At 39.2% G+C, this 27884-nt stretch overlaps 2 protein-coding genes across 5 annotated transcripts; both read left to right on the forward strand.

Annotated features, from left to right (window-relative positions):
* Positions 1–293: 293 nt before the first annotated feature.
* AP-1-2beta (Adaptor Protein complex 1/2, beta subunit) lies at positions 294–13976 on the forward strand. Of its 3 annotated transcripts, XM_064436643.1 has the most exons (19): positions 294–392; positions 577–737; positions 1343–1513; positions 2230–2256; positions 3319–3516; positions 4374–4491; positions 4952–5142; positions 5691–5873; positions 6623–6805; positions 7313–7507; positions 7810–7902; positions 8514–8635; positions 9962–10152; positions 10886–10974; positions 11246–11347; positions 11603–11735; positions 12320–12437; positions 12988–13114; positions 13360–13976. In XM_064436643.1, the coding sequence occupies exons 2-19, from the start codon at positions 630–632 to the stop codon at positions 13759–13761; spliced, it is 2751 nt and encodes a 916-aa protein (XP_064292713.1). In that variant the 5' UTR covers positions 294–392; positions 577–629; the 3' UTR covers positions 13762–13976. The 3 variants fall into 3 exon arrangements, with proteins under 3 accessions (XP_064292713.1, XP_053617404.1, XP_064292714.1); XM_053761429.1 differs by lacking the exon at positions 2230–2256 and having other exon boundaries at positions 295–392; XM_064436644.1 differs by lacking the exon at positions 294–392 and having other exon boundaries at positions 402–737.
* A 586-nt stretch (positions 13977–14562) lies between these two features.
* On the forward strand, positions 14563–27883 carry Ptip (PAX transcription activation domain interacting protein). 2 transcript variants are annotated; one of them, XM_053761298.1, is made up of 17 exons: positions 14563–14774; positions 14865–17390; positions 17574–17741; positions 18236–18328; positions 18638–18716; positions 20012–20169; positions 20457–20628; positions 21190–21313; positions 21732–21861; positions 22288–22425; positions 22843–22989; positions 23581–23793; positions 24000–24152; positions 24525–24603; positions 25072–25360; positions 25727–25837; positions 26275–26409. In XM_053761298.1, the coding sequence occupies exons 1-16, from the start codon at positions 14679–14681 to the stop codon at positions 25830–25832; spliced, it is 4671 nt and encodes a 1556-aa protein (XP_053617273.1). In that variant the 5' UTR covers positions 14563–14678; the 3' UTR covers positions 25833–25837; positions 26275–26409. The 2 variants fall into 2 exon arrangements, with proteins under 2 accessions (XP_053617273.1, XP_053617272.1); XM_053761297.1 differs by lacking the exon at positions 25727–25837 and having other exon boundaries at positions 26275–27883.
* The last annotated feature ends 1 nt before the right edge of the window (position 27884 follows it).

Raw genomic sequence — 27884 nt, forward strand, 5'->3', positions numbered from 1 at the left:
GACTTCATACAAGTAAGATCTTCAGTCAAAATCAAGTTTATGTATAATTTTATGACCACAGTTGACCAAATAATGCAGAAAATAAGCTAAAATAGAGTTATTATTTTCAGAATAATTCACTAAATCCTTCCTTTTTCCTTTATACTCGGACCACGATTGAGTAGAAGGTATTTTTGGTCGTAAATCTGCAACAATATTGAAAATTGGTGCTTTTTGCCTCCATTGGCAATGTTTATGTACTTTAGTTTACTGACCTTTGCGTAAATGCCCTATTTGTAAGTTTTACAAATAATGATTTGTAAGGACTTTTTGGATTTATGTGCTGGAAACACTGGTAATGTCACTCCTGACATTCAATCAAATTGTTGTGGTGCCGTGTCAAACGTATAAAAGTGAGTTCATAAATTTCTCTATGTACCTAGGTAGTTTTTATCTCCCAAAACCTAATTAAAAATACCGAACAAGCAATTATTTCCCAATCTATAAACAGTTATTTCGATCATCTTCACGTATTTGTCTAAAGCGCAAAATACTTGTAGCAGGGCTGTCAAACTTTTCATGCTATCGATTTTCTAGGATCGGCCCCTAAATTTTGATTTCAAGATTAGAAGTGGAAACGAGGCAGCAAAATGACGGACTCAAAATATTTCACGACTACTAAGAAAGGCGAAATATTTGAGCTAAAATCTGAGCTAAATAGCGACAAGAAAGAAAAGAAAAAAGAGGCAGTTAAAAAGGTAGGTAACTATTCTGATCATTTATGTAGTACAAATGGAAATTCTTTCCTTCCATGTCTTACTCTTATTCTACATGCAGGCATGTGGAATGTCGTGGTCATTACTTGGAATGAAACACACTCAACAATTTTCTTAGCAATATGGGTGGAGTACCTCAACTCTGTTAAATCTAAGTCTGGCCTGATATCTGGTGAAATAAAAAGTAAAATGTAGATAGTTTTTACTTTTTATATTACCAGATGCTAACATACAAGAGAATTAGTATAATAACAACTAATGTGGCATGTAGCATTAGAATGACAGATCTTTCGGTTCACAGTGGTAAATCATTTCACCTTTTTTTCACCACCTGGCCTTCACTCCTTGGGAATTTTGGAGTATAAAGTACCCTATGTGTTATTCCAGGTTGTATTCTAGCCATGTGCTAAGAATTTGCATGATTGAATAATATTCTTATATCCAAACTTTAGCATTATTGAGAATCTGATTTTGATTCTAGAAGACACACTAGAAGACTAGGATAGTAAGTGTGGCTGACTGACAAAAAGGACTAAGAATAAGAAGAAGAATCATAAAAAATATGATCAATGAACAATTTCTTCCAGGTCATAGCGTCGATGACAGTAGGAAAAGATGTGTCAGCATTGTTCCCCGATGTTGTGAACTGCATGCAGACAGACAACCTGGAGCTTAAGAAGCTGGTCTACTTATACTTGATGAACTACGCTAAGTCTCAGCCTGACATGGCTATCATGGCAGTAAACACTTTTGTCAAGGTATGACTTTTTTATGGTTAAGGCTATTTTGTATGGTTTTGTTGTTTGAAATTAAGTAACTGGCGGTAGGTAGTCATAAATGTCAGATACCTAAGTCGACTCGAAGAAAATATGACACCAGTTTAGTAATAATACACTTGATAAGACGAATTAAATAAAATTTATTTTTCTCTGAAATATATCTCTTTAATATGTATCCCATGGTATTCATGGCCATGTTGCCTGAAAGCTGTCTACCTTACAATAGGATTTATTTTGAAGATTTGGTTGCTGTATTACACACAGCCACATGCCTGACGTCAACCTTCTTTGGATTATATGTATCTTTTACTTAATCATATGTATATCTTTCTCATTGTAATTTAGTTGCAACAAAAGAAACATACAATTGAAATCTTTTATTTCATTTCAAACCTAAAAAAGTATATGAAATAGCCTTATATTGCTTAGTATTAACATTGTTCAAATGTTACTTAGTTAATTTGGTAATTTTTCAAAATTTTTGCATGATGTTGAAGAATTCAATAAATGGAAAGACTATGTAGGATAGTAAATATCAGTTTTCAAAAATGAGCATGGGGGTTTGAGTGCTAGACACAATTTTGTTGAATTTTAAATTTGGAAATTTGTATCAATAACTACTAGTAGCGTAGTTATTTGTGTGTGACTTGTGTTTTTTATCGTTTTAATGTCTACTGTACCATATTATATGGAAGGATCTACCAACATACCAGCTTGTTAAGGTAAATCTATGATCCAAAATAACGATTCATCCATCTGTAGATTTACACATTTGATTTACATACCCATAATCACAAATATTTAAAGGTTCTGGTCCATACCCTTATAGTGTCATGGAAATTAATGAACTGTACTTAATAGTTTATAAACAAAGCATGTTAACCATTTAAATTTTCCAAATGGCAGTTGTATTTATTCATATTTAAGATTTGAATACTTACTACAAACACAAAAAAAACCTATTTTTTTAGTTAACTTTTTGCATGTTTCCCAAAAATGCATGATGAAATATAACAATTCACTGGCAGAGTAACAGATGTGTAAATCTACATAAAATATAATCAATCCGACATTGAGATATATTCAAAAGTAATATAATATGTGAGTTCCATGCCTCATCAAGTTAGAAGCACATCGGCTACTATATATCTATCCCATATCTTCATGCGAATAGAACCTCTCTAATCTAATTAATTAGACCCATTTTATAATATTTAAAAAATTAGAATGCTGTGTCCCCTCTGTGTGCAAAATGTAAAAGGAATAGCGAGATTCTAACCTATCTGTTAAGAATATGGAAGAGATATATCTTAAACACTATCAAAACAGCATTATTCAGCAAATATTTACTACTGTTTTTACTTGGATTCGAACCTGAGACCTTACGCATAGGTGTCTATTACACTGGACTACCACTGTAAAAATATTCGTTTCTATTACATGAGTACTTAGTAACATAGTTTTACTTACACATAATGATGAAGATTTTGATCACTATATTTGGGGAGATCTAGGTGTCCGAAAAACCTGACTCACAGTTCACCTACTAATATTATTACGAATACGTTCACCAATTAAGATTGGCTACACAAGCCACATGCAAGCACATCAGTGAGCACAAAATTGTAGCCATGATCGAAATCGGTCAGACATCGTCATCAATAATTTACTATCTTCCATATTCCTGACAATCCCGCTTATAGCAGTTGCTTCAGTATAATTGATGTGTTGCTTCTCTTTCTTTTTACACAATACTGAATGAAAACGCCAATACCCACCTTCAGGACTGCGAGGATTCGAACCCGTTGATCCGTGCGCTGGCGGTGCGCACCATGGGGTGCATACGTGTGGATAAGATCACCGAGTATTTGTGTGAGCCCCTGAGGAAGTGCTTGAAGGACGAAGACCCGTATGTGAGGAAGACCGCGGCTGTGTGTGTCGCCAAGTTGTATGACATCTCGTCTAGTATGGTTGAAGATCAAGTAAGTAGTTTTAAGTTTTAGCAATGGTTTTTCGTTACTTTTAATAAGGCCGTACCTTGTCGCATAATAGATAGACATGTATTGTATATAGTATATATAATAATATAGTAAAATAACACACTTTGTAACAACTACATTTTGTAATGGAATACTACAATACTTTCTAATAAAATCTTTTACCTAGTGTAAGATTGTACTTCTCGGTAATCTTCTTCTTCTTATTTAAAAGCTATGCTCTTGTCAGTGGAGTATACTTTTAAGGTCTCGATACGACACAATGCCTGCCTTCTCTTTCAGTTGGCTACTAGCATACATTTCAGTTACTAGCATAGTTCTTCCTCGGTATCCCTGGACCTTTCTTCCTTTCACCTTTCCTTCAAAAATATTTTTAAATAAGGCGTCGTGTCGTATCAAGTGGCCAATCATTCTTCCCCTTCTATTTTCTATTTCTGTCAGCAGTTTTCTCTTTTCGTTTACCGTTTCCAGCACTTCCTCATTGCTTTTCTCTCTGTCCAGCTTATTTTTTCCATCCTTCTCCAGCACCACATTTCAAAAGCGGCTAATCTGTCGGTATCCTTTTTGGTGATAAGTAACACAAATTGATAAACATGGCAGTGCACATAATGTAGCCCTATAATTAGAATTCTGAACATTGTTATTTTTTAAGTATTTTTTGAAACACCTTAATAAGAATCGCATAAATATAGTCGCATTTTTCTAAACACCAGCTATCATTAAGTACTGAGCACTAAGTTTTAATAATCTTATATTTTAACCAAATTTAACATATTTTCTAATACCAAAAGGAAACAATATTGCGATCTACAAATATGTGAATGGAATAATTATGGTTTCAGGGATTCTTAGATCAGTTGAAGGACTTGCTTAGCGACTCGAACCCCATGGTGGTAGCGAACGCAGTGGCGGCTCTCTCGGAGATCAACGAGGCTAGCGTGTCCGGGCACCCACTTGTAGGTGAGTTGAGATTTTCATATAAAATTTATATATTACTACTAATTTACATATGACTAAACTGAAGGTTATCTCTATGCGAACTTTCTTAGAAATGACACCTGTAATATGAGATTGACTTTGAATCCATACTTCATACTAATAATGTAAATGCGAAAGTCTCGTTTGTCTGTCACGATTTCACAGCTCAAAACCTCTGGACAAATTTTGATGAAATATGGACTATATACAGCTATGACACGGTGTCAAACATAGGTAGTTTATATTATTTTCCAGTTATAATCCAAATTGTCGATCTTCGATAGAAAAAACTATTTTTATTTATATGTGTAAAATTTTTCAACGTTGAGCCAATTTATGAAGTGTCTATTTTATGGCCCATCAATATGACACAAAATAGGCTTTAACAAAATGTAACATTGTATAATAAAACTTACAAATTGATTTTTTTTTTCGTTCACAGAAATGAACGCGTCCACAATCAACAAACTCCTGACAGCTCTGAACGAATGCACAGAGTGGGGCCAAGTGTTCATACTGGACGCGCTGTCGAACTATTCTCCCAGAGACGCTCGAGAGGCGCACTCCATCTGCGAGAGGATAACTCCACGCCTCGCTCACGCTAATGCTGCCGTCGTGCTCTCAGCTGTGAAGGTAGGGTAATGTTTGTAACTTTATGTATTCACTAGCTGTAGCCGGCAGCTTCGCTCGCAGCCTTTGACACTTTTCAGCTATCACCACACCAAAAATCACCGCAATCCGTTGCTCCGTTTTGACGTGAACGATGGACAAAGACACTTACATTTGTAACATTAATATGGATTCATTTAATTCTATAAGTAGAAATAAATTATACACCATCCTCAGAAATCACACCATCTATTGGTGAAAACCGAATAAAAAACCGTGCAGTAGTTTTTGAGCGAGCGTGATCCACAAGTCAATTTAGGGCAAAAAAAAATTTTTTTTGTATGTATGTTTGTTTAGATGAAATTTAGATTTTTTTAGTGTCGTCAACAAAATCTGTTAAGGCGGTATTGAAATATTCACAATTTTATTTAAAAAATACTGTATTCGCGAGGTCGAAGTTCGCGGCGAACAACTAGTAATATGTAAGAATAATAGAATAAGAATAAGGACTATTCTGTCGTATACATACTTAATAAATAACTAAATACGCCCCCCCCCTCGCCCCCATGTAGGTGCTGATGAAGCTGATGGAGATGGTGTCAGAAGACACGGAGCTGGTCAGCACGCTGTCCCGCAAGCTGGCGCCGCCGCTGGTGACGCTGCTGAGCGCGGAGCCCGAGGTGCAGTACGTGGCTCTCAGGAACATCAACCTGGTGGTGCAGAAGCGGCCCGACATCCTCAAGCACGAGATGAAGGTAACTAACCCCCCTTACAGATAGATGCTGGTGAAGCTGGTGGAGGTGGTGTCGGAAGACACGGAGCTATTATCTCTCAAGTATAAGATGAACCCCTTCTCCTTCCAAAGGTCGTGATGGATCTACTAGTATCTGATGATACAGGATATCCACATCTATACAATTATCATAAAGACTCAAACTCACAAACGCTTACCGTTTGTGAGTTTGTATGTTTGAGGCGGGTAATCTCTGAAACTACTGAACCGATTTCAAAAATTCTTTCACCATTACAAAGGTACAATTACATTATCCAAGAGCAATCTTAGATACTGTATTTGGAGCGGTTAATATATAAATCACTAGATGATGCGGGAGGCTTAACTCTCCGCATCATCTAGTGATGATATATATTTTAATGGGAATTTTGAGATACAAATATAGCGTATAATAGCTATATTATACGCTATATTTGTATCTCAAAATTCCCAAGTGATGACATATATTTTAATGGGAATTTTGAGATACAAATATAGCGTATAATATTGCTATTATAAATTCCCATTAAAATATATGTCATCACTAGATGATGCGGAGAGTTAAGTCTCCCGCATCATCTAGTGATTTATATATTAACCGCTCCAAATACAGCATCTGTATCATACCTTTATTTCTTACGAGCTAGACAGTATCAAGTTATTTTATTTCGCTCCCAGACCACCAAAGATTGTATAAAAATAAATTGTAACAATTAAATATATTGTTTACAGGTGTTCTTCGTGAAATACAACGACCCAATCTACGTGAAACTTGAGAAATTGGACATTATGATCCGGCTGGCCTCTCAAGCTAACATCGCCCAAGTGCTGGGTGAACTGAAGGAATATGCCACTGAAGTGGACGTGGACTTCGTGAGGAAGGCTGTACGAGCGATCGGTCGCTGCGCCATCAAGGTGAGTGTTCATCGTTGACTGTAGGTGGCGCTACTGTCTATGAAACTTCAGAAATTAGACTTAGACAATGACGATTTATTTGCAATGCCTAAAGAACACACTTTGCCATTACACCTCTCAGTTATATAAGCGTATTTCTAGTTTATCCACCAAGGTTGAATGGTGTAGTGAGTAGTGTCTCACTACACTACCGTTTATTTTATACAATTTTATTAGGTCTAATAGCTGTGCCCCGGGGCTTCACTCCCATGGGATCGGGTTATTCCAAGTTATGTTTTAACCGTGTACCAAATTTCATAACAATCGGTCCAGTAGATTTTGCGTGAAAGAGTAACAAATACAATACATACATCTTACATACATCAACAAACTTTCGTATATATAATATTAGTAGGATTAATCAAGTTTGGGCTCATGACATTTTGTCTTCCTCTGTTGATGAGGAATTTTTTTCTCAGCCAACGAGTTATAAAGCATTATTATTTTCTTTTTATGTTAATTCCTCAGGTGGAACCGTCAGCCGAGCGTTGCGTGTCAACTCTCCTCGAACTGATCCAGACGAAGGTGAACTATGTGGTGCAAGAGGCGATAGTGGTGATCAAGGACATATTCCGCAAGTACCCCAACAAGTACGAGAGCATCATCAGCACGCTCTGCGAGAACCTCGACACGCTCGACGAGCCCGAGGCCCGGGCTTCTATGGTGAGATTGTAAAAAAACATCCAATTTTTTTTGTATAAAAATTTCACCAATTACAACTCTTTGTAGTTTTGTGAAAAACGTACTGTGTATTTGAAATATCAGGTCGTAAACTATATTCTTACCAAACTTAATCAAAATCGGTCCAGCGGTTTATCCGTAAAAGTGTATTTTACGGATCGAGCGATGTAAATTACGAATTAGGGTTCTCGAAGCTTCTGTCTAGAAACATCACTTACGTACTCGTCTAGATGGAGGTATGTATAAACACTATGACATGTTCTAGTTTTGTCTATTGTTTTCAGGTGTGGATAGTGGGAGAATACGCCGAGCGTATCGATAACGCGGATGAGCTTTTGGACTCGTTCCTCGAAGGGTTCCACGATGAAAATTCTCAGGTAAACACTGACATGTAACTAATTTGGAATTAATTTTAAATACTATTATTTTATTTAGCGGACCCTAAGCTCCGACTATCAACGGCTGAGGATGGAACCGGAAAAATTCTCAGATGAAAGAGAAATTTAATTTTTTTATTTGCACCCAGATAACATTGTCTGTGTTTACAGTCATGGTTTACAGTCAACCATTGGGTCATAAACTTTTAGCATTAAGTCAATCTATTACACTTTCACACATTGTATTTTAAATACAAAAAAGACAGAATTATCTTCGTATATGTATAATTTCACGTTTTTATTTAGTTTCATCTGTCCCGTCTGTCTGTTATCAAAATTTCTTCGTCTTACAGAGTTACAATCCCATGCATTATTGTGATAAACAGGTTCGGTTTCCAACCACGGATCTCCTCGATGGCATTTCTTTGTTACGTGTAATGATTTCCAGGGCGATAAAAAACTTATATCAGAATTGAAACAGACCTAACTGATTAGGATTTTTTTTCGCTGATCCCGGGCATCGCGGCCTCACAACCCCGCACGCGACATGGCAACATACATATTTGAGTGGGAGAGTAAGCGTTCTGATTGTTTTAATTTACGAATCGCAGGTGCAACTGCAGCTGCTGACGGCGGTGGTGAAGCTGTTCCTGAAGCGGCCGGCCGACACGCAGGAGCTGGTGCAGCACGTGCTCAGCCTGGCCACGCAGGACTCCGATAACCCGGACCTTAGGTTTGATCCTCTCATTGAATACTGATGCTATCATCATCATCATCATCATCACATCGAGCGTGTCATTTATTTATTTATTCATAAGTACACAAAACAGTAAGTTAGGTGGGTACATGCACATAAAATATATGAAAATTACATACTACGAATTAACCAAACTGACCAACAATATGTGTACATAACATGTTAAATTTTGCTCACATCAAAATACAAAGTGAAAACAAAACAAATAAACATATAAGGAAAAAGAGAAATACAATACAAAAATGGCAATTTCATCTATTATAATATTACGGCACTTCCTTTTGAATGACATTAGTGGAGTGCAAAAATGTCGGGTAGTTCTGTTGATGAACAAAGGCAGTTATAAAATCGACACATTCTATGCAGAGGGTTATTATGACCGATTGCTAACACTGGTGTCAGATTTTTTATTCAAGTAGCCTAAAAGCATCTGACATGACTTTTACGACTACCTACCGCCATCTAGTGGCAGGTAGTCGCATACACGCTAGTGAACTAAACCGTCCACCAGTGTGCAGGTTTCATAACGATGTTTTCCTTCACCGGAAGCAAGTGGTGGTCGATGAAAACTATTATACATGACTTAGATTGGTATACAAACTTATATGGCACCAGTAGGTTAAGAACCTGAGACCTTTCGATCCACAAGCGTCTTAACCATTACACCACCACCGCTTGCTTCGGTGCTATAATTGATGCTATAACTAAATAAATATTTCAAATTTACTATCTATTAGTTATAGTGTGCGTGCAATATATTCTTGTTTTGGTATTTTACGAATGTATACTAATAACTAGCAGCCGATACCGGCTTCGTTCGGGTAAAATCATAATCAAAAAGTAGTTCATGTTACTCCTGAAGGTTTCGTTCATCTCTGTGCCAAATTTCATCAAAATCGGCAAATCAGTACTTTTTTAAGTTTATTCATTATAATAAAAAATAAAATATTTTCTCTTTATAATATTAATATGAACTTTATAATATAATACATAGGAGATATTAAAGAAAAAATATTATGGGGGTCTTGTATATATGTATATATCTATTAATTTATATAGTTTTTAGAGGATGATCTAACTCAAAATCTGGTATCGGTTTCATTGCGATATGTTTCTTAGATCCCGAGAGATTGACATTGAAAAAGTTATGAGGTGAACTCGCGGGCTAAAGCTAGTTTTTTATATCTTTAGTGTTTGTACTAAGTTGTGTCCTCATTAGTATATCCTGCACATTATTCTATTGTCTGTGACAATTATAGAACCCTATGATTTCAGAAGATCTTATCAACATTTATCTTACAGAGACCGCGGCTTCATATACTGGCGCCTACTATCCACGGACCCAGCGGCCGCCAAAGAAGTCGTCCTGGCCGACAAACCCCTCATATCAGAGGAGACTGACTTACTGGAGCCGACTTTGTTGGACGAGCTGATTTGTCACATCAGTTCACTTGCTTCTGTCTACCATAAACCGCCTACTGCGTTCGTTGAAGGTGAGTTTGGTTAGCCTGGCCGACTAACCTCTCATATCAGAAGACTGACCCACTGGAGCAGACATTATTGGACGTGTTGATTGGTCACATCAATTTACTTGCCTCTGTCTACCACAAGCCGCCTACTGCATTCTTTGAAGGTGAGTTTGCATTCTTTGTAGGCAAAGTAGTCGTTCTGGCCGAGTAGCCTGTCATATCTGGGGAGACTGACTTACTGGGGCCGACTATTTTGGATGAGCTGATTTGTGACATCAATTCACTTCTATCTACCATAAGCCTCTTACGTTCTTGCGTTCGTTGAAGTTTGGTTGGCCTGGCCGACTGACCTCTTATAACAGAGTAAACCCAACTGTTGCAGGTGACCTTATCAGACGAGTTCGAGTAAATGTATGTGGATCGCGTTTTTCCCGCACTAAAATATGACCGCCAAAACACTTATCTACAGCTGTATTCTTTAAAAGCGTTGACTTTGGGCGGGCAGGTTTTAAATTACAGCTGAATGTTCCAAAATTTATTAAGGTTTACTACGTGGGCACCTGACTTCGGAACTCCACAGTCGAAAAACACTCCGGAAACACGCGAAAATGAAACAGAGAGTACTATATAATGTAAGCTTAAGGTAGATGTAAGGTTATATGAGTTGTATTAAAGAATAAAAGATTATAACGAACACTCGTCTAAATCACTCGTCTTCATCCTCGCAATAAATGTGTATTGTATGTGTATTGTGTAGGTCGCGGCGCGGGCGTGCGTAAGTCGCTGCCGGCACGCGGCGCCGTAGCCGAGGAAGCCCATTCGCAGCCCACTGTCATACCCAATCAGGTATGTACAACACAGATACTATTTGCAACTAGCTACAGTCTGTCTATATTTCTTGTATTTTCGTCTTGTTTTTTGAAAACACATTAAAATTAAAAAAAAAATTATAAGAACACATTAAAATTTAAAAAAAAATTATAAGAACACCACATCCATAGTGGAACAGCCTATCCCTCTCATCCTCCGCAACCCCGCGTATCATCACACAACAGAATATAGGGCTGCTCTTTGTTTTTGCTTTATCTCTATCACCAAACACTGATTTCTCCCCTAGGAGTCTCTGATCGGCGATCTATTGTCTATGGACATCGGCGCTCCGGCGGCGCCCGCGCCGGCCTCCAACTTGGACCTGCTCGCCGGCGGACTCGATGTCTTGGTGACTTTATTTTTGTTTTCTTTTTTCCTTGATTAATGATGTTAGATATTTTTTTGTATACAATATATTTTTCTCTATTTTTTTATTTGTAACAAAGATCCTCCCATGTCATCAATAATAGTGACAAAATAAAAAATATGCTATTGTAATGCCATTATGTATTTAAAAACATGCTCCTCCGTGAATTGTATGTATGAATTGTATGAGTATGTCTCTTCTCTAATTTCACATTCTCTCTGACTTCAAATTCCCCAGTTGGGGGGCGGAGCGCCCGCGGAGCCGGCGGCGAACACTGCGGGGCTGCTGGGGGACATCTTTGGAGTCCCCGCCGCCCCCGCCTGCTATACCCCGCCCAAACAATGCTGGCTGCCCGCGGATAAAGGCAAGGGTGAGTGGGGCCAATATTTATTTATACTCCCAAAAAAGCATAAATGTATCATTTACAAAGGAATTGTAAGGTATTCGAACATAAATGAACGTATCTCATGATGGCACATGGGTGTCAGTAGTGTCTCACACGTTGCCAAGTTTGTGATCTACAGTATTTTGCCAATACCCTGCGATTACACTGCCTCTCTAACCCTTCAAACCGGAACAATGCTTTGGGCGGCTGAAACAGACGAGAACATTGGATGAGAGTGAGGTATTCTCCAACTAATAAAATCAGATACTTTTTTCTAATGTCAAAAACAAAATTTTATGTGACAGTAATGTGATGTCACGGATTTTGGAGTCAAAAAGCTTTTCTAATATATTTATTTCCTAATGGTTAGCTGGGAGAAAATCCTTTTGACATTCGTTTCGCCATTCGATTATAATAAATAAATTACTTAAATAAATTTTGTAACATGCTGTGTTGAGCATGATAAGTTGTCAGCTATCGTTTCTGTATTTGCAAAACTTTACTTAGGTACGTAATATTTTAAGCAAAAATAAAAATAAAAAGTTTTTAAACAAAATCGTATATTTCAGGGCTAGAGATCTGGGGCACGTTCAGCCGGCAGAACGGCCAGCCGCGCATGGAGATGACGTTCAGCAACAAGGCCATGCAAGCCATGACCGGTTTCGCCATACAACTCAACAAGAACAGGTAACCGTCGATTTTATATATTTCCCTCCCTAGCTTTATTTACCCGCGGCGTGAAATTCTCAACTACATGTGTGCAAAATTTAAAGAAGATTCGTTGAGTAGATAAAGCGTTTGTATGATACCAAATACTTTTTGTTGCGGCAGAAGCAATGGCGCTCTCTCATCAGAGCGTCTCTCATCAGAGCGTTTAACGTTTACTCCCCCACTTTGGTATGGAACGGTCTTCAGTGTATTCACGTGTGTAAAATTTACGGAAAGTGTGTTAAATTCACCTGGGTGAATAAGCCTCGAGTGAATTAAGTTCAATTGCGTTTTAATTACTTGGCTAACTCCACTAGTTATGCAAAACGTATTATCTTTACTGATGTTGTTGGACTGATTCAGGTATCACCGGTATAGTAGGGAAGCTAGAACTATTATTATTTACTTAATTACTGTGGAGATAATCACTATGATGTTGACAGTTTTGATGTCGGAAGCCAATTTTTAAAATGAAGTTCACGTTACGAAATAACAGCTCGGAAATAACGCTTATTAATATACGTTTCAGTTTTGGCGTATACCCAGTTGGTGGGTTGTCAGTGGGCGCGCTAGCGGCCGGAGCGACGGCGGAGGCCGGGCTGGCGCTGGCCAGCAGCGGGCCCGTGCAGCGCATGGAGCCGCTCAACAACCTGCAGGTGCGTGTACTGTACTGGCTGCTAGCAGCGGCTAGTCTAACCTATCCGCGTCCCTTAGTCGTCTCGTACGACATACATGAGAGTATATGGAGTGATCCTAATCTATGGCGGAATCACACGCCACATATTAAGAGATTAACATTCAATTATTACGCAATGCTCAACGTAGATAGTGACGATAGGCAAATTACCCGATGTGTTATTCCACAAATGTCCATATCCATAATGATTCATTTTGTACCCAGGTGGCGATAAAGAACAACGTGGACGTGTTCTACTTCGCGTGCCTCATCCCAGCCCACATCCTGTTCACCGACGACGGACAGATGGACAAGCGACTGTTTCTTTCCACCTGGAAAGAGATCCCCGCAGCCAACGAAGTCCAACACACGTTGTCCAACGTTGTCGGGAACGCTGACTCCGTGGCACAGAAAATGACCCTAAACAACATATTTACAATCGCAAAGAGAAACGTCGAAGGACAAGACATGTTGTACCAATCATTGAAACTCACCAACCAAATCTGGGTACTTCTAGAACTGAAGTTACAGCCAGGGAATCCTGAAGCCACTTTGAGCCTAAAGTCCAGAACTGTAGAGGTCGCTACTTGCATATTCCAAGCGTACGAAGCCATCATCAAGTCGTAATCTCACAATTTATTTTTATGTATATTTTGGTCTAAGATATAGTATCCTATTTATGTGTATTACGAAGACTTTGTACGACTGTAAATTCCATTAAGTATTAATGTTAAATGAAATTATATTGTAGTCCATAGCGGATGTGTGATATTATTCAAAAATCACTGTGCTATGTTTATTAATAGCGTTTATTGAATAAATATTATGTTATACATTACAAATATCGTTTTATTTATTGTTACATTTTCGAATTTTAAGTAATATAGATGAAAAATATCTATAATGAACTTGTTTAAATTCGTACGTACTCGTACGTTTAGTTAAAAGGTAAGGTGCTTTCCGCTACGTGTCTCATATCACGTGTTCCTACAATATGTCCCATCCATGGATTTAGTATGTACTTCGTAATGAGTACCTACTAATTCCATGGTCCTATCCTGTTTCCCGTAACATGTGTCGTTTTATTACGCACATCAAAATACCTCAACAAGCAGATACAAAAAATATTTAGGTAATGGAAACTGGTAATATATTACAATTTGTAGTTATTTTAAAATTATTGTCAAACATAGTAGAAAGAGCACAGATATAAAAACTGTGGAATTAGTAGGTACTCCGTAAGTACTACTAAATTCATGATAAGAATATAATTTTAATGTTCTTTATTCGTGAGGTAAAATCCCGCGCGCGATACCGCCGTAAACATTATTTTTTTTATATCATTTAATCGTTTGATTTGATTATTAATCGTTTTTCGTTTTCTGTACCCAATTCCTTTACCACATCACTATGACCATAGATAAAAAAATTCAAAAATGGTGGACGTCGATGCTTGAGTTTCCGGCGTTTTGATGAAGTTACTAAAATATTATGATGTGTATTTAGTTTAGAACCCCATTTTAAACAGTGTTGTAAAATAGAAAATGGTAACGATTGTCGACGATTTAGATTCCTTAACTTTAAATGAGCCAATCTTCAAGGATGTCAAATATTATTTGTCCGGAGATGTCTCTGAAAGGGTTTGTTTATAGTGTTTGTTAAATTTGTTTTATTTTTATTTACAGGTTCTTGTTTGAAATAACGCGTCTGTCCGATCTTGTTTATTGCAGATTATGCACCTTCTCCAGTCGGGCGGGGCTGAAGAAAAGAAATATTTCTCGGACTATGTCACTCATTTAATTTGTGGCCAGAATGCTGCAGACACAGACCTCGAAGACGCTCAGGATATCTATCAGATCCCTGCTGTGACAGAATACTGGGTGCTTGCTTGCATTAGGTTGAAAAGATTGGCAAATACAAAGCCATACAGCTATTCGAAGAATAAGATATTCTCTAATGTGGTGGCCTGTGTGTGTAAAGTGAGTGTCGTCGATGCCAAGACTTTGTTCGCGCTTCTAACATATCATGGTGGCAAAGTGAAGGTACAGCTGGACAGTCAGTGCACCCACTTGATCTGTGGTTCAGCTTCTGGCAAAAAATATAGTGCTGCTCTTACTCTACCTACTTCAAAACTAAAAATAGTGACCCCTGATTGGGTATTGGAGAGCTTAAAAGCGAGAATACAAGCAGTGGCTGAAGTTTTTCACCCCAAACTGCTCATTGTGCCACAACCACCTAAACCAATGGATCGCATTAGTGCAATCACTGGATTTGACTTTGAGGAAGGTATTGCCAAGAATGAAGTGCCAACACAAAATCTGTCAGATAATAAAGATGAAAGTACCCAGGCCTTGCTTGATAAATTGAAACAAAGGATGCCTTGGAACCACCCCCCTTCTACTGCTAATTCATCTTCCATAGCTACATCCACTGTGAGTTCTTTGGGCTTCACAAACACCCAAATGCCCACCTCGAGTATTATGAGCAAGTCTATTCCTCAAGGCATTGTGACTCAAAATTTGCAAATACAAAATAGTCAACCTAATGCTCAGTTAATGCAAAAGTTTGGACAAAACACAATTGTGCCACAGCCGGGAATCAATGTGCAAAGTCACCAAATAAACCTGCAACAACAACCGCAGCAACAACAACAATACACTCAGGGTCAGCAGCAACCACATGGTTTGACAGCTATCCAAATTCAACAACAAAAGATGCTACAACAGCATCAATTGAAGATGCAAATGATGCAGCAGCAGCAAAACAAGATTGGCAACCAACAAACTCAGCAGTTCCAACAACCCAATGTTTCTCAGCTAAACCAGGGATTATCTGGACAGATACAGCATATACAAAACACACAGCACCACATACAACAAACTATACAGTCACCAAATACTTCAATGAGTTCTGCTCAGCAACAGATTGAAAATATTAGCCAGATGCTCAGTCAAAGTGCCAATAACATGCAGCAACAACAACTGAACCAGCAGAACATGGCCATGAAACAGAATTTGAGTCTAAGCCAGCAGACGGCATCACAAGCTGTTCAGAACATTGCACAGCAACTAGCACAATCTACACAAAGCTTCCAGAATGCTAAAATGAATCAAAATCTGAGCCAGGGACAAGTTATCACCCAGCAATTAATAGGTTCCGGTCAGCAGTTATCAACCCAAAACCAAAATTTGATTCAACAACAGACTGTTCAATCTATAACTAATCAACAGCAGAATATTAATATGGGTGTAGTGAATCAGCAGGGGCTGGTGACGTCACAGGCTCAGCAGGGTCAAAGCCAAGTGCAATTGAATCAATTAGTAGGGAGCACCGGGCAACAGATTGGACAGCAAATTCAGTCCATACAGCAGGCAATTCAAGGTCAACAGACTGGTAATGTGCCCGTGCAAGGCACTTGGAGGCAACAGAATATCCAGATGGTCCAAAATGTGCAGGGCCAACATCAAATTATAAGAAGTCCTTTAATCCAGTCTCGCAATCCACAGAGCCAAGTGGTGTTGCAGCAGCAAATAATGCAGACTCAACAGCAAGCTCTGATAAACAACCAGCAGCCACAGCTGAGTCCGCAGCAACATACAATTCAGCAGACATCACAACAAATTTTGCAACAATCTATTGGTTCTCAAGGTCAGACGATAAGCCAAACTCACCATCAAATATTAGTACAAAAACAGCAATTGTTGAACAGTTCTGGACAGCAACAAATAGTCCAGGCTCCGCAGCAAGTGCTTATAAATCAACATACTGGACAACAACAGATTTTGGTTCATGGAAATCAGCAGGTTACTTTGCAGAGTGGTCAGCAAATAGTGTCACAAAGCCAGATAGTTCATCAAGGTGGTCAATTGGTCAATCAGGGTGGACAGCAAATTATAACACAAGGAACGCAGCAAGTTTTATCACAAGGAGGGCAGCATGTGATAACTCAGCAGGGCCAGCAACATCAAGTGGTGATCGCTCAGTCTCCACAGCAGATTGTGACACAGTCTGGTCAGATTATTGGGCAGGCTGTTGGTCAGACTCAGCAAGTGCTGTCGCAAGTGCCGCAGTCACCCCAGGGCGGGACTCAGTTGACGTCGGGTGGTGGCATACAGCAGATCATCACGCATAGTGGTGGGCAGCAGATCGTGTCTCCTGGAGGCCAGCAGATAGTCCAAGGGGGCCAGGCATGGCAACAGCAGCAGTACTTACAACAAAGGCAGCAAATCGCGCAACCAGGAACCGTGGGGCCTAGAGTGAGTAGAATTAATTTTCAACTATTTGTTTGTTTGTAATATCTTTATTGTCAAAGAACACAATATATTACAAGTCCATATACAACAAGAAGGTGAATATACCATGGCAAGCTTATCCCATGAAGGGAATTCTTCCACATCTCTTTACTATATGTGCTTTTTTGTAATTTTGACATTTGCTAGGTATCCTGGACGGCAGGGGGCGGCGGTCGCCAGCTGATCCACTTGGATGCGCAGACGCACGCACAGCTGCAGCAAATGGACCCCAAGCAGAGAGCTATGTTCGTAGCGCAGCTGCAGAAGCGAAGACAGCTGTCTATGCAGCGGGCGGCTGCTTTGGCTCAGCAACAGGTTAACTAATCTGATTGTAGATTTACGGGTCTTACAGTGTGGTTCCGCCCTGAAATAAGATCACTTTATATCCTGGATGTTTAAGGACATTAAACCTTGGCAACTGATATGTAACAACCGCATTCCAAAAGAGGGTTGACTTTGGGCAGGCAGCCGTCATAAAATCAGAGCCAAATCTTTAAAATATTAAAGTTTATTTTTTAGGCGAATTTCGGGCTTCAGGCCCACAGCCGTGAATGTAACCGGAAACGCGAAGATGAGATAGAAAGGGCATGCCTCCTAGTGCTGCGTGCGTGATCTGAACTAAGAATGCCAAAGAAGAAAAAAGTTGACCCTAACCTGTTTATTCAGACATTAATGGTGTCCAAGGTCCACATCTGATGTGTATTACATTTAATATATACAAAAATCCTTTATTACATGCAAAATTAGAAAAGTATTAACAGTACCTCGAATAATATTTTCGTATGGAGGTAAAGATGTGTTTATTTCAGGGAGGCGTGGTAACAGGGACCCCCGGGGGAACGCAGCCGAGTGTCACTTTCATTAGGAGCCAGCTGCCGGCAGGGTTGACCCAGCAGCAACAGGTAATCCTAACTAATATTGTAAATGCGAAAGTAAGTTTGTTACCACCTCTTCCTGCTCTTTGTTCTCAACCAATATCTTGAAATGTTGTATATATTTAGTATTAAGTATGGATATAACATAGGGTACTTTTCATCCCGGAAAACTAACTGTTTCGTGGGAAATTTCCGCGGGTTAAGCCGCCGGCAAAAGCACTCAACAATCCCAACTAATATTACAAATTTAAAGTTATCAGGCTTTGTGCTCCTTTGTCGGCTCATACGACATTCACAGATGGCCTACTCTGGAGTTAAACTATGCGAATTTTGTAGGTACAATGGCTACAACAACAAGGAGCCAGAGCGGCTACCATACCAGCTTCAGGACCGGCCCAGCCCCCACAGTCTCCAGGTAAATACATAGTCTACTAGTGATCTCTTCCCGCAGCTTCGTCCAAACTTTCACCTCTATTTCTGACCTTTGGGGGTAGAAATTTTAATAAAAGTAGCTTAAGTAGTAACAAAATTTCATCAAAATTGGTTCAGCGGCTAGGCTTTGAAAGTGTAATAGGCAGACTCTCGCAATAATAATATTACTAGCTGTTTCCGGCTCTACCCGCGGTAACCTTTGGTTGGTTTGCACCCAAACTTCATAAAAATCTGCCTTGAAAGTGTCATAGACAGACTGTTAGTATGGACTAGTTTACTACAGGTCCTTTTTTTATTTATTTTATAGCGGTAGCTATAACAAACATGCACAAAAAAAATCGTAAAACACCAACAAAGCTGGGATAAATCGCTCATAGTCCAAATTTGGTATTCAGATCGCGTCTGGTACATGTGTTTTATCTAAATTATAATTTCAAAACGTTATCTAGCATAGTTCTAAGCCATCTCGCCGATAGATTCAGTTATCCTTCCCTTCTCACCGTAGGAACACTTTACCTTATTTTTTAAAGTAAATTTCACATCCACTTAATCATTCGATTATGGACTTTACGCACGACGAAAGTAAGTGTATTATTCAATAAACTTTTTTTTTAAATTATTATTAATTTTAATTTTTCCAATGTTAAAGGAATATTATGGTTCGAAAAAAATAAAAATAAAAAGTGTTAATGACTATATTTGATATGAAAATGTATTGGTGATGATCGTACGGTCAAGTGAAGAAGTCATTGAACTATTCATGATATTGGCGTGAATCCCAGCCCGCATGTGGCGGAATTTACTATGCGATATGTAGACTACGTAGCATAAAACTAAGTCGCTTCCCGCATCATTAAAACTATGCAACGAATTTTGATGCGATTTTTTAGATAGTGTGATTATATAATAGATTATGATTTGTATGGTAAGCCGGAACGAACTGCTAGTAGAGTATATAAAGATACTTTTGTTTATACCTACATAATTAGTTAGTTAGTTTTAGGTACGTTATTAGTTAGTTTTAGGTACGTACGTAAATCCGTGGCTTAGGTGCGTAATATAGAAAATAAAAAGTTAATATGTGAATGTGATATTCCACGAGAAAAGGTTCCTTATAGATGGAAGTCCTCATAAGCATGTTACGCCTGCTCATTTTTATTATAGCGGCCCATCTCGGCTTCGCGCGGGTAAAACCACAACTTAAAAAAAATTTTTGACCGCTTGGCGCTTACATTAGGTGATAATTCTGGTGCCGATATTATCTTTGTATATTTGCAGTGGGTGGCGCCCCAGTGGCCAGCCCGGGGGCGGCGACAGGGGGCGCTGTGGAGTCCCAACTCCAACAGCTGCAGCTCCATAGACAACAACAGTACCAGAGGTTGCAGCAGCTCCAAGCGCAGAGAGACCATGTAGCACAGCATCACGCCATCAAACAGGTTTTAATTTGTTTTTTAAATGAAATGTTTAAAATTTTGTAGTTAAATTAACACTTTATTAATTAAATCGCATGTTTTACACAAGATTAACCATCATGTTCAGGGTTTGCGTAAAAGAGTGAGAGAAATTTAGTGATTGCCATAAACAAAAATATATTGCCACATGGAAAATGGTATTTGAAACAACTTTTGTTGTCTATGGTCAATTTTAATTGAATAAAAAAGGTGTAGATTTTTATCAATAAGTTTCTCAACCTGTCTTATATTGTATTTTTTTTTAATCACAGGTGGGCACCGGCATAGGTCCACACACAGTGGCCGCGGTGGGGGCGGTGGGGGCCGTGGGTAACGTGGGCGTGGGTGGGGTGAACGCCGTGGGGGCGGTGGGAACCCAGCCCCTGGCCGAACCAAACGTCGACGCAGCTCTTCTCACTTCGCCTCAAGGGGACCAACAACAAGGTATAACCTAATGCCTTTATTTGTCTTAACCATGTAATAGGTAATTACATATAATCACTCTCAATTCAATTTTTTTTTATTTAACTTTGTATGATATATATCACGTATTGATGTCAAAAAATTACTTAAAACTAAGACTACTTTCAAAGCGCAGGTGAAGAAGAAACGGTGCAACAAACTTCATCGCAGCACACTTCATCTAAAATATGTTTTGTCACTATCACACTTCACAATATTTGACACAGAACGAGACAAAACATACTTTAGCTTAGTGTTATTATTAGGATTATTAATAGTATTTTGTGTTCTTTAACTTTTTCGCTGTAAAATAAAGTCGCCCGTCACATCTTATCTCTAAGCTTTCTTATTAAAACCACTCAACGGATTTTGATGCACTTTTCGCTGTTGTTTAGACAATTTGTTAACGAAGGTTTATACATACAAAACAGCGTATTAGACCGTGTGAAGTCGGGCCACGTCGCTAGTAAATGCGTATTCATTAAAAACTGAGAGCGCCCACCATCACATATTTATCCTAAACTACCATATGACTTGTTGCAGGTGCAAACAGCGCGCTGTTAGTGAACCCTAAGACCAAAACAGCTTTGGCCAACATGCTGAGCATCCGACTTCAGGGCGGAACCACCCCCGCTGACCACGAGCCCTCCGCTGCCGGCACACTCAGGTACGGACAAATTACCTTTCTTTATTTTGTGTCTTTAACATTAATGTTGTGTCCATTTTGTTAAGGCGACCAGATTGATGGTTTTGGTTTATTTATTTATTTATGTAACAGTGGAAATATAAAAGTTACAAATAGGAAACAAAGTACTACTAATTTCTATAGATTTTTTTCCCAGTTGACCTGCGAAAGAAGCCTGAAAACAATGCGGCACTTTTGCCTTACCTTTTGACCAAATCATACGGGAATCGCGTAATAATGTATCCTATCTGGTAAAGTAAAGGTATCAGCTTAATACCAAATTTCATAAAAATTGGCCCCGCCGTTTGCGTGCGTGAAGTAGTTGACCATCACACTCACTAAACTTTCGCATTTATAATATTAGCGGGATTACTGATGAGGACATGTCATTGTGACGCAGGTTAATGACAGCAGTGCACGCAGCTGGGGGCGCTGTGGGCGCTGTGGGGGCGGTGGGTGCGGTGGGGGGCGTCGGCGCAGTTCGGGCCCCCGCGCGGCTGTTGCTGGGGCCGCAGCATCATCCGCACCAGGTGACATGTCATACTTACACAGAGAAAATTATATAATTCGTCATAATCATGTTATCTTTCAATGCCAGTAATTTGTAGCATTGAGAAATACTACAGATGAGAAGATGCGGGACAGTGCTTTGTTAAACCGGGTCAACTGTGAGGAAGGAGAAAAATATATAATACTATAGCGGCTTCGCCCGCGTTAATTTATGTGCGAATGCGGAACGGACTTGATTTTCATACAAACTATGTTTGAACGGGATTCTTTGACTACGTGCATACCAAAATTCGTTAAAATCGCTCCAGCAGTTTAGCTATCAAAGCAGAACAGACAGACAGATAAGCAGACAGATTTTCGCATTTATAACATTAGTATGGATTTTGTGATATTATGTGATGATGGTGCTAGTGTGCTAGTTGTCTTAGAGATTCTTTCCCCTCCAGGCGGGGGCAGGTGTGGTGGGTAGTAAAGTGTACGCAGGCGCGGTGAGGGCGCCGCCCCCCCGCGCACAGTTCTACGGCCACAACCCCAACCTCAAACTACCCCCGGATTTGTTCCTGCTGGGCTGCGTGTTTCATATTGTAAGTATCAGCTCCATTCCGGATACGGATATTGTCATTTTTTAAAATCTGGTTAAAAACGGGTTAACCATGGAGCAATATTTCATTGACTTTTCTTATTTTAAAATTCAAAACATGAATTTTTTTGTTTCTTTTTTACAATTTTTTCGCCAAATTAGCAGAATATAGTTCACATCATCTTATTGTGCAGTCATTTTACAAAAAAAAAAATATATATATATATATAAATTTCATCATAAATCCTTTAATAAAACGAGACTATTATATATATATATATATATATATTTATTTATTATTTCTTAAAACCATAAACGTAACAAGACCACCGACTGCGGACTCCAGCATAATTGCCAATTCAATTTAACACTTTTCATAGTATTCGATGGGATATTTCGTTACAAGCTTTAACATGTACAGGTGGAGTACCAACAATCGTGGGGCACCGAGCGGGTGGCGCGGTGGGCCGAAGCTATACAACGGCGCGGCGGTGAAGTCGAAGCCAACTACTGCGCAAGAGTCACTCATGTGCTGTGTGAGACGCAGAAACATGGCGTCGTCATGCAGGTAATTATCGTCTTTAGCCATACAGCCATCGGCCTAACTCGATTTGTCTTCAAAATAAAAAATAATAAATTGGAAATAGTTACTTTATCACGTCGCAGTCTCTAATCTCCCTTAAAGCCCTTTTCTTTCTTTGATTGATGTCTTTCTGTTTGCTTTTAAAGGTTTTATTAATCAGTTTATCATGCTCTTTAAGGTTGCCAAACATTCTTCCACGCTTTGACACTGTAATTTTGTTTAACAACATAATCAATATAATGTCCATTAAATAGATATAGATAGATATATAGGAACAAATCACACAGATTAAGTTAGCCCCAAAGTAAGTTCGAAACTTGTGTTATGAGATACTAACTTAACAATCCCATATTCTATAACATATTCGTATATAGATAAACATCCAAGACACAGTTCAATCTGAAAAGTTCATTTTCCATGTTGACCCGGTCAGATCAACATGGTAATTGTAAGTATACCTGTTAAAACGTAATGGACATTTTGACAACCTCCGTGGCCTAATGGATCCGGATCCTCTAATCAAAAGGGACATTTAGGTTCGCGGTGAAATCGTTAAATGTGATAGTGATACCTCAGGCGCTGCGCGACGCCAAGCGCTGCGTGACCGCGTACTGGCTGTCGGACGCGATGCTGCGGCGCGCTGTGGCGCCGCCCTGGCAGGCGCTGCACCTGCCCGCCATGTACTGTGTGCGGGAGCGGCCGGCGCGACAGCATCGCGCCGCCGTCTCCGGCTGGCGGCTGGAGGAGCGCCAGCGACTGTTCTGCTGCATACACCATGTGGGCGCCAAGGTGAGTGGCGGCTGGAAAATGGAAAAGTGTATATCTAAACCGTTAGACTGATATTGAATTAATTTGGTACACAATATATCTTAGATGAAAGTTTAAAATTGATTTTTTTATGAAAAATAATGTATTACTACCCTGGAAGTGAATTGTGGTAAAGAAAACTCGAGTCAGATTGGTATAAAAACTTAAATTGAAACATTTATTTACAGGTGACACCGTACATGACTCGAGACAACACAGTGTTGATCTGCAAACGGGCCGAGGGCAACAAATACAGGAGGGCCCGGGAGTGGGGCATCCCCGTGGTGACCGCCATGTGGCTCACTGACCTGCTGCTGGGCAACATGAGTGCGCTGGCGCAGGTACTCTCTTCTCTCTCTCTCATCCTTGCATGTTCCGAGCTTTAAAGCCCAGAGTTCGAAGTTTTGCAACTGGTCGCCTGCTTGACTTTGGGGATGCTATATTAGCCTATCAACTGTTGCTATGGTGAGAGTTTGTATGAAAATCATGTTGAAAAGACGACCAAAGAAGATTTCATTGGTTATCACAAAAATAGTGGTCCTTGAAAATAGTAATCTGGCATGGTTAACTCATTAATCACAAAAAATATATGCTGTCAGAAGTAACTATACTACACTGGCGAAGTCGCGGGTAAACAGCTAGTATACAATATTTTGAAAAAAAAAGTTTTTTTTTTTTAATTTTTTGTTTTTAACTTATAATTATATTTTCAGATTGAAAATACCAAATATCAGCAGTTCAACTTGACAAGTCCGTTCCGTATGGACTACAGTCTAGTGTCACATCTGATGAGTGAGTACACTAACTAACGACCGTTTTCACCACCTAAAAAATTATTGCCATAAAAAAAATAATGTAGGAAATAAGGCGTTTGTGTGTTTAAAACCAGGTGTACCCGGATTCCTAGCTAGAAAGAGTCGAACGCGTGAGTGAATGAATAGCAGCTGTCATGCCGCGTTGTTCAGGTGTCTGCTGCAAAATCTGAGATACGTCCAATCATCATATCGAGTGTGTTATTACTAACACTGGTGTCAGATTTTATTCAAGTCGCCTAAAGGCATCAGACATGACTTTTACGATTACTTACCGGTGGTGGCAGGTCTAGTGTCAACGTCCAATAAGAAGGTGTTACTTAAAAAACATGCTACGCGTGCATTGCATACATACTAAACTTCATCGTCAATAAAAAAATCCACCTCGTATATACGAGTATGTAATGTCCAACATTAGCACGCTTTTACGATAAATGTCTATTTTCAGACGGCTGGAAAATGCCAATAAACATAACACAAGAGTCTAACGAGAGAGCGAAGCGCGCAGCCGCTAGCGCCGCCCCCCCGCGGCGCGCCAAGCGGCCGCGCCTCGACCCCGCCGCCCCCTCCCCCTCCCCCTGCCCCTCCCCGGCCCCGGCCCCGGCCGCCGCACCCGCACCCTCCCCCGCGCCCGCCCCCGCCGCGCCGCCGCCGCCCCTGCCCCTTGCGCTCGCGCCCCGGGTTCTCTTCTCGGCTGTGGCGCCGCACGAACAAGCGAGATTGGCCGCTATTGTCAGGTAGGAGAGATCTTGTTGCCACTGGCGTAGAATTCAGTTTATATTTTCATGTTATGTGACAATTATCAGTGAGATTTGTTTTTATAAGCGACAAGCTGCCTATCATCATTTCGATCTAGATTCCACCAATATTCAACTAATCGTAGTCTGTACATTTTAGGCTTAGTCAAGTAACTTTAGAAGATAAGTTTTTAGTTAGATAAATTCTGCTCGTATGAATGGATTACCGCCCATTCCTCACTTATATTTTTGTCCAATATTATTGCTGTCAGATAGCAATAATATTAGAAAAGGAAATTGCTACATAAGATATGATGCTGTATCCATATGCCATTGATGAAAATACAATTTACTTTCTAATTACAGTGATAATAATGCTACAGATTCCAATATAATCAGAGATGTTAATATAACTACAGAAGTCGATGAGAATTCCAACCATATTCAAGATGGCAACGTTACAAAAGATTAATTTTGGTACATATTATAACGTTATTTGTATGTAGATTTATTATACGCAAGATTCGTATTTGGTACCAAGGGAGTTCTAATAATGTGACGTTGATGTAGATTAACAGATACTGTAGCATAAGTAATGTCAGATTTAGAGTAGCTATGTACAGGTGTTACAAAGTACATATATACTTACGAATTGGTAAACTTGGGTACCTTGGGTAGATCCTTTATGTGAAGTTTAAAATTAATATTAGTCAACATTTCTAAGTGAGCTCGTTAGATTTGCTTATTAGTTACGACTGACTACTTTTTAGAAGTGTAGATATCAACTTGAAGATCTATTTAAAGTACCGCACTTTATCATTTCATATACATATAGGTATTTTAGAACACCCTGTATAATAATAATAATGCATATTCATCATCCTTCGAACGAAATCATACTTATATAATTCCAGACAACTGGGCGGGTCTGTGGTGTCGTCGCCGGCAGAAGCCACTCATCTAGTGATGGAGAAGCTGGTCCGCACCAGCAAGCTGCTCAGCGGGCTCGTGTGCAGCAAACACCTGCTGCGGCCCGAGTGGCTGCTGGCCAGCCAGCGGCTCAACAAGTTCGCGGACGAGGCCCAGCACCAACTCCGCGACGACGCCTTCAACAAGACCTTCAACTGCGACATCTCCGAGGTGCTACTCTGCGGGGAACAGCGCAGAAAACTCTTCGAAGGCGTCACCTTCTTCCTCACTCCGTGCGTGAAACCGTCCCGAGCGGCTCTCACCGAAATGATCGAATTATCCGGAGGAAAAGTGGAAAGGAACAGACGAAGTTACGTGTCCATTCAAGAAATGCACACCCAGAAACCGTACAGTTATCTAGTGTTAACGGTGCCAAATGATTTGCATCTAGTGTATTACTTGTTACAATCGGAAAAGACGTTGAATGTTGTGTGCAGTACGGAAGTGGTGCTGTCGGCCATTATGAGACAGAAACTGGACGTCGAAGAGTTCCTTGTCAAAATTGATTAGTTTTAGTTTCGTTATGGAATTGTGATCGTGTTCAATGTCCTTGAAGTGTACAACACAAATGGAAAAATTTTATTTAGAATATTGTAAATAAAGAAATTCACCCAACAGATATTTAGAGCAATCTGACACGAATCCGGATTCGCCATTAATTTTCCTATTATTTTTTTCTTATTTGATAAATAGAAGATTTACTCTTTGTTACTACCGTCTTGTTATTTTTCTAATGTCTTTTGTGACTTTTGGATTCGGGTGAATTTTACCAAGACAGATTTATTGCAAAATATTGTTGGTGTAATGAACCATGAATGTTTATGAAATATCTCATATAAAATTAAGTCTTGACAACTGGTGTGTGCTGGAAGTGGGAGTAATTATAATGTAATTAAATATTATAAGCATATATATATGTCATTCAGATGTTAGTATTAAATGAAATATATAAATGCTCTCATATGGACTGATTGATATGATCAAAAGTGTAATGACAAGAATTGCTGGTAGAGCTGTGAAGGTATATTTAAGTATTAAATTATAATTAAATGTGAAACAAGTAATTTATAGTATAATAAAGAAAATATTTTTTGGACCAAATAAAATGGGAGCAGTGAACAGTGCCGCAAAATCATCCTTTCTGTATTGTAACTTGTATGGAAAAGATGCCACAATATGTAATATCCAGTATTCATATTATGTATGAAATATCATATTTTAAAAAGCTAAAAGGCTCCTAACTCATATTTTCGGTCAGTATTTTTATTCTCATACATATCCTTGAATACCTACAAAATGATGATTATGTTTAAGTTGTAATATTTCTAAAGATGTTTCTTTTATTTTGTAATATCTTGTTGTTTTCGACTGTTGTCTGATGTTTCTTATATTTTTGCATGTCCGCGGGATACGCGCTCGTTTTGTTCAAATTTTAAAAAGCAGTTATGAATTCGATTATTTTGATAACTTTTCTTTTACCTATTTTGTAAATAACTTATTTGTAAGTCTGGACCACAACTCGTCTGAACAGAAAAATATATGAATCGTTTAGTAT

Source organism: Plodia interpunctella, chromosome 21 (assembly GCF_027563975.2).
Source record: "Plodia interpunctella isolate USDA-ARS_2022_Savannah chromosome 21, ilPloInte3.2, whole genome shotgun sequence".
NCBI classification, from domain to species: Eukaryota; Metazoa; Arthropoda; class Insecta; order Lepidoptera; family Pyralidae; genus Plodia; species Plodia interpunctella.